The sequence below is a fragment of the Orbicella franksi genome, chromosome 2 (assembly GCF_964199315.1).
Source record: "Orbicella franksi chromosome 2, jaOrbFran1.1, whole genome shotgun sequence".
NCBI classification, from domain to species: Eukaryota; Metazoa; Cnidaria; class Anthozoa; order Scleractinia; family Merulinidae; genus Orbicella; species Orbicella franksi.
Window position 1 is genome coordinate 9,376,926 of NC_138146.1, and position 13,414 is coordinate 9,390,339.

The window sequence follows — 13,414 nt, forward strand, 5'->3', positions numbered from 1 at the left end:
ACTGTATTTTAGCTTAACCAGAGGAAGGCTGTCATATACGCTAAAAGCGGTTTTGCAACGATTTTGTCATTAAAAACATATCAAAAATGTTTTTTATTACCATTTGCCATGATCTTTTTAAATGTGTTTGCTTTTCTTTATGTAAAGGCGAATTCTATGGAAATCTGTGAAAAAATATCCTTTCCTTCTTTCTTCAGGAAAATGCTGATGTCAGCATTTTTGTTGAGATTCAAGGCTAATTATCTCGAAAAAATGCGTGGCTACCCCCATTTTTCTTTGTAAATTCCAATAGCCCTTGCAAAGATCTACTTTTTCCGCGTGATTCTAACCTGGTGCAAAAACCTTTGCAATTAGTAGGCACCGTCCTTAACTTCTCAAAGTGTTAAGTGTAAAATGAAATTCTCCTAACGTGAAATCGCGTTTACTTACATTTCATGCCCTGGGGGTCTGGAGCTGATACATCTCTCGATTAATATCTTCCTTACATCCAGCTCGTCCTCTAGATCGGTGATCGTTCCCTTGATTTGAGCCAACTCTCCCTCCAGCCTCTGCCTGTACTCCATGAACTCGCATATTTCCCCCTCAAGTCGAGAGGTGTCCTGCATGTGAGAAAGAAGATTTCCTTTAAGCTGACCTCTGCTCTCCTCCAGCTCATCCGGGACTTTTGAGGTGCAATGCTGACAGGTGGCGACGCCCCTCTCGCATTCTTCCAGCTCATTTTGAAGCTTTGTCTTCTCGTTTAGCAGTTGTGTTATCTCGTCTTCTTTAGTGGCAAGTTCGCATGAAAGCCGAGAAAGTTTGCTTTCCAAGTTGTCGTAAAGGAGGCAAATATCACTCCCATCACCGCCGATTCGACCGTCGTTGTTTGTTGTCCTTTCTCGCACTAATTCCTCTTTTAATCGAGACAGTAAACTCGACAGTTTGACGCGCTCGGCCTTGCTGAGTCGCGGTAACACAGTACTGCTCTTGGAACTGTCCATCAAAGAATCAGGTCCGAGTTCACTTTTAACTTCATAACTGGGCTTGATCTCAAGTTTTCCGCCATGCACAGTGCCGGAATTTGGTGCGTCGTGCATTCGACTTAATGCGTCCTTGATTGCGAGGATTTTAGCTTTCAAGTCCTCGTACAGTCGTAAAATTTCCGTTTTGTTCTCTCTAATTATGCTCACATCCGAAGGATTTAAGAAGCATTCATTATCTGGAAGAAGGGGAACGAGAAACGAAGTTTTCCACGAAAGAATCTCGTTTATTTCACTGCTGACTTCACTGCTCGACTCCTCAGTTTGCGTCGAGGTATCATAGGAATCAGCAGATGTTGGTCTCGATCTAAATCGCTGAACAGCCTTCACATTCAATCCGAGAGAAGCGATTATCATATCAATATGAGTGCTCACGTCTCTTTGCAGAGTTAACACGCCATTTATAAGACCCAGAATTTCCTGCTTTAACCGATCAACGACACGGCTAGCTTCGACAATCTTTTTCTCCAAGGATTCTTTCCTTTCCTTAAGCTCTGAAAACTCTAATATCCCATGGCCCATCTCATTTCGCACGAATGCTGATTCTCTCTCCAAGTCGGTTAATCTTTTCTCCAGAGAGGCCTCGTTTTCTCTGTGAGAGGCGATTTCCGAACGCAGTTCCTTGGCCTTATCGCTGCAAAACGATGCGTAAGTTCTCATAGTGGTCGCTTCAGCTGACTTCAGATTTATTTCTTGCAGCAAGCACTCGTTTTCCGAACGACACGCTTGGAATGTTTTCTCCACAATGGACAAATTGGCTTCCAGAGTTTTTATTTCTTGGATAAGCTGTTCATTCTCTTTCACCATCCTGGCGTTTTCATGCTGAAGTTCCTCAACGACAGTTTGGAAATTCCTGTGCTCACTAAGAAGTTGCTCTGTTTCTTCTTGTGAAGCTTTAATCATTTCATTATTTTCTTCTGAAAATATCTGGGCGTTTACAGGTTGAACTGCAATTTCACCAGGACGCTCTTCACCAATCATCAAAGTTGATGCTGTGGAATCACTTTTCCCGTCTAACTCAACAGCGTGTTGATTTCCATTTGTTATCTGTGGTTTGCATGCCCGAAGTTTTTCCAGTTCCTGTTGTAATACAACAAGTTTTGCCGCGAGTTTCTTTTCTGTTTCGGCAGATCTTAAGAGACTTCTCTCTTGAAGGGCTTTGTCTCTCGAACTGTTATCAAGCTCGGATCTTAACTTGCATACTTCACTTGAAAGATCTACTGATTCGTTTCTCAAATTTAGAATTTCTTGATCTTTTTCGAGCATCTCTCTTTCCAGTTTCAAAATGTTTTCTCTGAAAGATTTCAGTTCCAAAGAAAGGTTCGAGTTTTCCTTTCTCAGCTTTTCTAGTCTGTCTGCAGTCCTTCCAGTGGAAGTCCGGGCCGTTTTCTCTTCTCTCCGAGAGAGCAATTTCTCCTGAATTTTACAGTTTTCGAGTTCCAACATCTGCGTTTTTTCACGTAAGTCAATTTCAGATTGTTTCGCAGCAAGCGCTTCACGCTGTGAGAGTCGGAAGCGTTCTTCTGCATCCTGAACACTTGTACTTAGTTCCCTATTGCGAGCCTCGGCATCTTCCAACTTGTCCGTTAAAGTTTTGATGTCATCGCGCATGGCACTCCGTACATTCATATCCAGACCTTTCACGGTCGAGTATTGCTGCTCCGCTTGCCGAAGCTTTGTCTCGAGCTCAAAGATTTTCTCGCCAAGCTCGCGACTGCGCGTTTGAGCCTTTGTTAACTTCTTCGTCATTTCTTTACAAAGTTCAGCACGAAGCCTTCGCTCATATTCTTTTACGCTCAGGATTTTTACTTGCTGTTCTTTCAGCTTAACTTGCAATTCAATAATTTTTCTCTCGAGGATTTTCTTTTGATCTTCGTCTTTCTCATTTCCAGTAATACTTGAAGAGGGTGGCATGCTACCTGTTTCGTTTAGTCCGTTTATTCTCTCTTCCAGCTGAATGATTCTAAGGTTTAACGCCCTGTTCTCTGCAATTGAACTTTCCAGTTGCTTTGCTATTTTATTACTCTCAAGCAAATCTGATCCCGTGAAGGATGCAAGTTTAAGTTCACTTTGTTCAAACTTATCCTCAAGCTGTCTGAATTTCAGCTGAAGTTTCGCATTGCGTTCTTCTGCATCATCAGAGCGTTTTCGTTCTTCAGAAAGTTGTCCTCGCAGCTTTCGTTCGTTCTCTTTTAACACTCCAATCGACTGTTCCCTTATATGAAGTTCATCTTCGAGCTCTTCCACACGTGTAAATAATTCCGTTGTTTCAAACTCTTTTTCTTCCACTTTGTCCTTTAGGTCGATCTCATCAGAGTTTCCTGATTGTATCAAATTGTTCAATTTCTTCTCACTTCTGTCAAGCTTTCTTTCGTACTCCAGAATCTTCAAAGCCAGTTCGCTTTTTTCGTCCTCGGCCTGCTCGTATCGTTTTCTTAACTGCTCGTTCTTTTCATATAAACGTTTGTTTTCAGCTTCCAGTTCCTCCGCTGTGTTTTCCAGATGCACGGAGAGCTTCTCGCGGCTGTTAGCGCTGTCACTCAAACTCTCCAGTACCACCCCTTCGTCCACTGATGTCAAGCGTCCTTCACCACTAGGTCTCCCTGAGAGGGGTGGAGAGGGGAGAAAATCATCGCTAGACTGACTTGAACATTCAAACTGACCGGATGTCATACTGCTAAACCCTGGAAAGAAGAAAATTAACGGAATTGTGACGGATTTGCCTAACACTAGAATATTGTTTTAGCAGACCCAGGTAAAAAGGATGCGTAAAGTTTCATGACTTCATATAATTTTTAGCACTGAAAAAAAGTGTTAGTATTGATCTATCAAAGAAGGACTGCTACCTAATGCTGCAAACTTTGCATGGTTTGCGCGTCTTGAAAAGCTAAACCTAAATCTTTCAAGTTCTTCGTTTGTAATCAGTGTCAGTCGATCTTCTCCATCCTTGACCACCCTTGTCCCTTTATGGATTATGATTATTATTTATTTGGTGTTTTTCTATCTTACCAAACCACTATTTTCAGTTTTTCTTCAGTTTAAAGGTAATTTTGTACCGTGGCTGAGCTCCTTTAACTCACCAAAACACCAAATAATAAACAATAATATAACACCCTTTACGTTTCACAATTGACTTCGCCAAGAACGGACGAGGATTTGACGATGCAAAGGTAAAAAAAAGTCAGACCCACGCGTACAAAGGTTTACAATGACCGACCTCGTTGGGTGTCTAGACTTGTGCAACGTATTAGTCAGATAAAGACAAAGTGATTAACATCGCAATTGAAGTAAACCGGAAAGTTACCTTCTTTTACGCTAGATGTCTGGATAATTTCCTAAATTTAGATGCTGAAATTACAAAATCTGTCGAAGACGTTTCTGTATCATTCCAAACCTCTCTTCTGTTGTTGTTGATGTTATTATTATTACTATTGTTATTAATATTTTAGTTGTTGTTGTGTCGGTTGTAGAAGATTATTGAACTAACCATACCTGAATAATCAAATCGAGTTTGCTGCTCTGCTAAGGTTTTAATCCGGAACTCCATGTCGGCTTTATCCAATAACAAAAGGCAGTTCAGAATGGCTTTGTCCATGAGCACGTGACACAAGGACTGTTCGAGCTTCACTGAATCGACAAGAGTTCCATCCCCGGGTGCTGAATTTCAAATACAGAGCAAAAATTTCATTCGTCAAATCTGTGAAAACGACTGATACGCTTTTCCAAATCAGAAACTGATATTGTCCGTAAGTCTTCCACAAACAGATAAGAGATACAATTGTCACAATTGGTAGAATACATCTTATCTTTTAGTCCAAACTTGTCTTGAACAAAGAAACGAAGTGTAACGTACGAGGTTAATGTGTACAGTTAATGATATATCTGCCAAGACACCTGGCCAATTAAGACAACAATTAAACATCTATGACATCTGTTTTTTCTGTTTGTATTATGATTTAACGAAAGACGTAATAGATACAACAAAACTAAGAATTTCCTGCTCCTTACTTAATGTACGCTTTGCATCAGCAAGTAATAAGATTTCAAGTTCAATCTACTCTCTCTGTCTCTGTCTCTGGAGTGTTTCCCAGCAGTGCACATAATTTATCATCGACCACCCTACTGTCTCCCACCTTCCTTAGAATGGATACTTCAGCATTTTGAAAATGCTTGAGTGCTTTCTTTATCTCTTGATTAATTGGGAAGCCAAACACACTTTTGAGTGCTTAAAAACTGGACTTTTACCTTTTCCCGGGACATGTTAACCCTGGTAAAGAAGAAATATTTCCAGGGACTATGTAAACTGGGGAATGGTAGAGGTATTCCCAGAGAAAGGATAGTGTAAGGAATAGATATGTTTCGTCAAGGTTCTATTAAAAAAAAAAACACTCCCTCTTGGCTATCCACACTCCTCAAAGGTCATAGATATATTCCTTCATATAAACCATTTGGAAACTGAAAGAAAACTCCAAACAGGTTCTGCAAACGACTTCATGAGTAGACCTGCTCAGCTGTAAAGATTATGGAAGCCATTTATGTCCCTCCCTTTTACTATGTCTTTTGACTGAGCTCTGTTTAGTGGGTGGTTAAATGAGATAACGTAAACAAAAAAATCCCTGATATATAGCTGACGCCTATGTAATACCTGAGGAAGTATCCGGGGACTTGACAAGATGTCTTAGAAGTTCATACAGCCGCTTTTTGTACTCTTGTAAACCTGAGTGAAAAAAGCAAGAAAATACCTTCTGTAAGTCATTACCTAACACATCAACGTTGGTATTATCAAGGCATTCATAGTAACACAATCAAGGAACAGCCTCAGCAACAGATCAACCTGTCACCAACTTGAATCACGAGTGTTGAGTCGGCGGAAGTTACTACAGAGGGGAAGTTTACAAGACATGACAAAAATATGGCTTCCTGTCAAAATCTCACCTTCGTGGACAGAACAAGCAGATGCCTTGTCGTTATGTTACTGTTTGCCCTAGGGCTCAATGTTGAGTGCTTAACTTTTCTGAATAAGCACATGATATGTTTACAAGCATTCATGACCACTTGTCCGTTGAATCTGGAAAACTTAATGGGTTCTGCTCATACAAAGATATGCTAAGTTATTTCACACAAAGTAAGGAATACCATTTATCAGTTTTTCCCACTTATATTTAAGACATAGCCATAGGTTGAAAATTGTGCAATTGTACTTATTTAGATTCTCTATGAGTGGTAATTACGGGCTAGCGATAAAGATGATGGGACGAGATAAGAGACAGTTAATATCACACATATTTACATGGAGAATATTTCTTCCAACACTATGGGCGGCATTTGTGACTGAAAAAGTTAAAATTGGATCAAATGTTTTAAAAGTTATGAGAAAGCAAAGTTATTGCAAAGCATAGCACATGTTGACTTTTCAGGAGGGTTTGCAATCTAACACGAGCATCTAAAGTGAAGGCAGTAGTCGATGCAGGATGAATTGAATAGTATAAAGTGATTTAAAGGAAAAAAAAGACATCATTGTTATAAACGGAATTTCCGGTAAGTAAGGGGAATCTTCAGAACAGGTCTGAAGTAAGATATTCATCAGAAATGAGGATGATAAATGTGACAAAATCTGACCTAGAAAATTGACAACGGTACGCTCTTATTTTACGGTGTTTGCTGTAAATCCTGTATGTACACAAACTAATGAATTAAAACTTTCTACAAATCACACGTTGTTTTAGATATCGACTTTAAGTTCAACTACAATCTTGTTTCAATTAAAGAAAAATAATTAATTTAAAAATAGATAAATGAAAAGGCACACGTTACTAGAGGAGACGAGCATAGTATTGAATGATACTTGACAAAATTCTTCAGGAAACATATTTTAATCAGGAATATGTACGCTCAAAGAAAGGAGAGAGAAGTAATATAGTACAGCTTGAGCCCTCTTGAAATTCTCATATAACATCATGGGGGTGGGGGTGGGGGCATGTGCGTAAGCGTAACAGAAACTTACTGCAAATAATTCATTTTTATGGTTTTATTCGCTTACTGATTATTTTGACATCCAACTTCGAACAAAAACAGAGACATTTTCCAATTCAAACTTTCAGTTAGTGAATGTTTGTGGTCCCGTCAATACCGATGAGTAAAGACATGTGCGTAAGTCTGTGCGTAAGTTTCCGTACTTTGTGATTCAGTCCGCAAATTTAGATACTCTGCGACGCAAGTCTTCCTTCCGTGATCTGTATGAAAATACATTTCCATGTGTGGAATTTAATAAGGTTTGGGTAATCACAAAATTATTTGACTCGTTTTGCTTGTTTCAATTGTTTGTCGTAAAACGTCGATCCAGAACAGTTTTGTCCAGCATGCTATGTTTAAAACTGTTTGAAAGTTTGTTGTCTACTATCGTAAGGGGTATATAAACCATCCTTTCACTTATTTATTCCTACGAAAAATTTGAATGTTTTGACTTTTTTACACTGACTTCTGACCATATTCGCCAAAACACACCCTCAAAGAGGGCCAGGAGCCCCAAGCGCCTTGACCCCCCTCCCCCCTTGGCTAGGAGCTGCACGTGGCATGTGCCTCTTCAGCAAAGTTCCATGCCAACACAGAACGCTTAAACAATGTTTAACAACTGAGCGAGGTGTTAGCCACACAGTCAATATCAACGTTGTTTGACACTGAAAACTCAAGACGAGCCAAGTGGAAGTGTCAGTAAAAGAAACCCTCCCCTCCCCCCTTCTTTTGACGGCTGGCCGCCAGCAAACCACCAGCAGATAGGCCAGTGCCTGGGCCATGTCCCCAGCCCTGCCTTGACGGAGCTCCCCCCCCCCCCACCCCTTCCAAATATGGTTATCGATATAATTCAATCTAATCATTTATGTTTTGAGGTACAATAGATACAATATACAATTTACATTGGGGAAAGTTTTGAAAGGAACATCTGCCCAGATGTAGCAAATAGACTAATTGGTCGATCTATTCATAAGCATAATAGATTTTGCATTCAAAAGTAACATTTCATTCGTTCAAAACGTTCAAAAAGTTAATCTGGATTTTTAATTATAAAATACTTTATACATCAATCTTTTGCATGAAAAAAATAATTTTCCTTCATGCACAATACATCTTTCGTACTAGAAAACAATAAAGAAGATTTGCTGAGCTCCAAAGAAGTTTCCTTGTTTTTTTTTGTTTTTTGGTTTTTTCAGGCAGCGTGGCCGGTGGTTTAGCGCGCTGGAATTGGAGTTCCCTGGTTGAAATCCTCCTCCCTACTGCTATCTGGATTTGTTCTCGGTAGTCCTGAGTTCAATTCCTCGACCGCGTTGTGTAAATAGCCAACTGGTCAGCCTCCAACCAGTTGGGATTCTTAATAGTTTAATATATACCACACAAGTGAATAGTGCTTTTTGCGTGCTCTGATTGGTTAACTCGGAGATGATTAGCAAGCACTATTCACCTCCGAGCAGCCGGCGCGAGAGATTTAAAAAATTCCGACCGCTTGTCACACATTAAAAAAAACGTTTTGGTCCGCTAATTATTCAGCTTGTGTGGTATATTCTAAAACAATTATTCACCCCAGTGTCGGTGAAAGTGATGGATATTTACCTCCACTTCGGTGAATAATTGTTGATTATATTTGGAATATTTGGTTATTTATTTACAGTGTCCCCAATTAGTACAATAGTGCTAAATACATTCGACACTTAAATAAAGTTATTATTTATTTATTTATTTATTTATTTCTGCTGTGTTGTCGCTGAAGTAGTGCGAAGAAACAAGTTCTCTGTGCCTCTGGCATCCCGTAACGAGCCAGTGGCTCAACCGAGTTATCCCCCCGTTCCGCAACGATCCTCAGCGAAGATCCCAATTTGCTAAACCATTTATTCGCTCACCCATCAAGTGTTTTAGCTGGTAACCCAAATAATTGCCAAACTCCCAAGTACAGGCAAATACGCGACCACTGAGTGAGGCATAAAACTTATCGTTAGAAGTTTATGTAAAAATGAAGCCTAATGAGAAAACTGATTATGGACTTTTGTTAGTACTTCAATATTGTGGCAGAAAATACAGAAAACACACAAGGTCATAATACACTACTATGTTAATAAATGCAGATAAACTGGAACATCAAACAAACCTTTCTCGTTTTCGTCTAGCTTGGTGTCCAAAAGTCTCGAAAGGAAGCCAAGAGCGGCAGAATCAGTTGTTCGTTTCAGTTTGCCAAGTGACTCTCGAACACGAAGCACTTTGCGTTCGTATGAAGACTCCGCTATCGGCGTGCTGTGCAGTGAGCCGTTTTCTGAAACAAGGACACGCGATAACATGTGATGAGCCAATTATCGGTAAATTGAGCCAGATGTGTAATGAGTGGCAGATAGTTCCACTTGCCAAATTAACAAATTTTCTCCGTTTCTAGTTGAAGTACATATGAGGTAACGATGTTTCTGCTGAGCGGGAAAGCCGGCTTTACTTTCTACGCTTTATCCTCAGGCGGTAGTCCAATTGTGGCGTCAAGTTAAGCCACCAAACACAAAACCTGAAAAAGAATCGTGCATTCGTCTCGCAAGAATTACACCTTTTACCTTGCAGACGATCAACTATGCCTGACTCCAAGAATTTACATTCAAAGTTGTGTTTGAAAACTGACCCCATTTAGGCGTTAAACAACAAAGACGTTTGACTATAACTCCTGGTACCTATAACAGCATTCTTTCCTATACTACAGTGTACTTAGACTACTGTCAATTGTCCTGTTCATTTATCAAATCTTCTCCTTTATCCTGCAAACACTTAACACATACACTAGAAGAAAAGAGGTCGTGTCTCAGGGACAAGAAATGTATATGACTCACAGGGGGGTCGATTTGCGTGCACAGCAGGGGCTTGCGTATAATGGCCGCCTCTTGCCTCCTGCGTTGCGTATTCGACATAGCCCGACATCCGGGAGTCATAATATTGGCCAAATCCACTGTACGTTTTAGTAACAAAGACGAAGAGTTTAGTCCACAAACATTACTAAAAACCTTTCGACTTGTTTCCTGAGGGGAAAATATCTAATCAGCACTGATAAAACTTTACATTATGCTAATTGTAAATGGTACTCTGAAAAAATCTGATCCGGCTGTGATTACCATCAGAAGCAAATGCCACCATCTAGTAACACAAGGAAGCACTGGAATCATATCGCCGACAACTTCTGGACGCCACCTTGAGTCAAATGTTAGCTAGAAAGCTGGGAACCCGGGTACGAGAGGATATTTAAATTCCGGTTGTTCCAGATGCACCCAAAAAACTTATACTTCAGCCCCTTTTAACGATTTTTTTTCTGGATCTTCGAGTAACGAAATACAACAGTAGTTCTGATGTATCAAAAACGTGACAAAGAAATGGTCAAACTATGCGGCCAGCGGCGCTAATTCGCGAAAAACTAAGAAGAGCTCGTTTTGCAACATTACACCAAAAATGAGTGCAATCGGAAAAAGTCGAACAGTATAGATTCCCGTGTCCGCCATTTTTTAATTTGAGGTCAAATCATTAGTGACATATGTAATGCAACACGTGGACTTTTGGTGATTAATCTAGTCACGTAGTCATCATGACGGTATCATACATTATATTACTTATGACTAATTCATTGCAGTTATGTTCATAATCCAGTTAGGCAGAGGGACTGTTTATTTTACGCGGAAAAACTTGAAGAATCACGAGCATGGTGATTCAGTCTGCAGTTCGTTTAACTTAGCTTCATTTCTGATCCTTCTTATCCATTTTTAACTTGTAGTGACTACGGATTAAGTTGCTTAAAACGTCTTGGAAAGTTAGAATACCAATGACAATACGAAAATATTTGTTCTTGTAATGAAAACAAACAGGTTGAGCTTGTTGATGTTTTGCTTTGTCATACTCTGACGTCAAAGCCGTTTCTTATATAGGATCATGCGTAACGTTGGTAAGCTGTTAAGAAAACAGTACTACCCTAAACCGATTACAAATACGATGGTAAATTCTGCTAATAACCCACATGCTATTATCGGACGCTCTTACGCCGCCAAGTGTCGACCAACTTAAGATTTCAAAATTTAGATAATACTCACGGTAATTACCTTGGAAAAAATAAATTGATTTATCTCAGCTAAATCTTAAAAAATGCAACGCTGTAGAGAGGCAGTGTCTGTTTTGGGATTGATCCTCAGAAATTTAATTAAAGATAATCAACAAGACAGACTTCCTCACCTCGTTCCAAAGACCTGCTTGGCAACTCAGTATTTTCATTTTTAGATTCAAGGCATTTCAGTGCTAATTTTTTTCCATTTTCCTCATTAGCAAGGGTACTCTTTGCAAAGAAGTATTCAGTCAACTAGTAAATATGTAGAAACAATAACGTGAGTCAGTGGCATGACATGGAGTGGCCGGACCAAGTAAAAGACAACAGCACCTATTCTGGTTAATAAACTAAAGAATCTAAACATCTACCTCTAGAAGCGTTTCTGCGCTGTGTAAAAGTAAATCTTTGTCAGTTAGACTGTACAATTTACTGCTTGTGACTCGCTGGGCTATTGTAGTTGGATCACGTCGTAACAAATCTTCCAGGCCATAGAATAACTCCATGGAGATCAACTCTGCAAGTAACACTGCCTTGGTCTGATTTTTGAGAGCCTCGTCTTCCATAGTCGCCGGCAAATGAACCTCCTCTGTTGGATCACAGGATTCCGAGGTCACCTGATCAATGGAGAAAAAAAGAGAAAAATGAAGAGTACAAAATATAATCTGCCACCTTCAAATGCGCATTATAGAGGGAGCTAGGGCCAACTTATTAGTCCGTGACTTAAGTGATTGGGTTCTACTCCTGATCACCTCAAACAAAAGGCGGCACTTCCATCACTGTGTCGTTGCTTAGCAGCAGAACTGTCGAGCGAACTCTTATATCCTGGCGAGCTTCATTATTTGTGGCGCTGCGCTTTTCTCAAAAGACACAATGACCACAAGGATATAGAGTCACGTTCGTAACAAGGCATACTGTTCTAGAGCTTTGTCTGTTTTGAACTGATCTATTTATCATTCTTAAATGCTGCCAAATGACATGTCTGAGACTCTGTTTTTATAACCTCGTTAGAGCTTCCCTTGACAGTGGTTCCTGATTGCAAAGTCCCAGCAGTGATATTAAATGGAGGTTAATATCCTATTAGTATTATAAACAACGTATTTACCTGTTGCTTTAGTTCCTGTTGTAGTCTCACGTCTCTTTCTGCCTCCAAAGCCATGATATAACTCTCGTATTCTGACTTGAGCCGTCGCCACTCCCGGTCTGAAAGAAATACAGTATTTATTCCATACAGGTTGACGAAAGTTTCATCCAAGCTCAATTTTCAATTCAATTTTCAATTTATTGTTTTGCCCTCATCCAGAAAAAATTCGCAGACATCAAGCTTATTAAGAAGGTTAGGTATTAGACATTCAGTGGACGCCAAGCAATAATTTTGAGGAATTAAATGTCGATGTCTTACTCCAAAATGCAATCTATAGAGATCATACTTATCCAGAGAAAATTCGCAGACATTAAGAACGTTAGGCATTAAAATTTGCGTTTCATACATTGTTCAACGTTGCCTCCATTGCAAAGAAACAAAGCAGTTTTGTGCATTTGTCAACCGAAACAGTCAACTCCAAATGGGTTCCATTTGAAGGTTAACATTTTATCATGTTTCTGGTCTGGCCAAAACCTAAGTAGGCTACGTTGTTAAATCAAATGTCAATCAACAGGGTCAGCAATATAATTAACACAGACTTATTTGAACGCGGCCGACCTCCAGCAGTATAGCGTAAAATGAGAAAACTAGTACAAGAGTGACTGAAGCAAGCTAAATCTCGCAGTAAGCGCCCAAACGAAATAAAAGTGAAAAAAAGGAACACCAACCACAACAACACTTTTAAAACTGAAAAAAAAAGCGAAAACAATATTTGTATGTTGCACAAACTTCAGCCAGGGTAAGAAAAACAGTATGTATGTTATTGGTCGGTTAATCCTCCCCAGCAGTCCATTCATCAATAATGACCCTAAATTGCCAATCCACAGTTGTAATTTGCAATAGCATAACAAACAACCTGCACTACATGCCTGTGGACAACATAAATTGCACTTTACCAGGTAACCACTGGAAAACAGTTTTGTCTCAGAACTTCCAGCGGAAAGTGTGGGAAAGCTATGGAGTCCTTTTCGAACGGACACAAAATACGGACAATTGGCCCATAACACTTGAAAAGAAGACTGAATTGACTAGCTAGTTCTGACACTCAAAAAGACAGGAGACAATCTCCTTATTTTCCACCCCCGCTTCCACACAATATTAAATAGCAACTGCGGTAAGAAGTCTTGGGAGACTTGAGATTAGATTTAC

General features: G+C 39.8%; 1 protein-coding gene across 2 annotated transcripts in view; it reads right to left on the reverse strand.

The window, feature by feature from the left end:
- LOC145477980 (uncharacterized) overlaps positions 1-13,414 on the reverse strand; it is a 38,199-nt gene that overhangs the window by 2,410 nt on the left and 22,375 nt on the right. For both annotated transcript variants that reach the window (XM_081455862.1, XM_081455863.1), the window contains 7 exons: positions 12,227-12,324; positions 11,493-11,738; positions 11,253-11,376; positions 9,157-9,318; positions 5,665-5,736; positions 4,512-4,676; positions 430-3,703 (listed from right to left, as the gene is read on the reverse strand). In XM_081455862.1, coding sequence (XP_081311988.1) covers positions 430-3,703; positions 4,512-4,676; positions 5,665-5,736; positions 9,157-9,318; positions 11,253-11,376; positions 11,493-11,738; positions 12,227-12,324 — 4,141 coding nt within the window. The remainder of the gene's footprint in view (positions 1-429; positions 3,704-4,511; positions 4,677-5,664; positions 5,737-9,156; positions 9,319-11,252; positions 11,377-11,492; positions 11,739-12,226; positions 12,325-13,414) is intronic.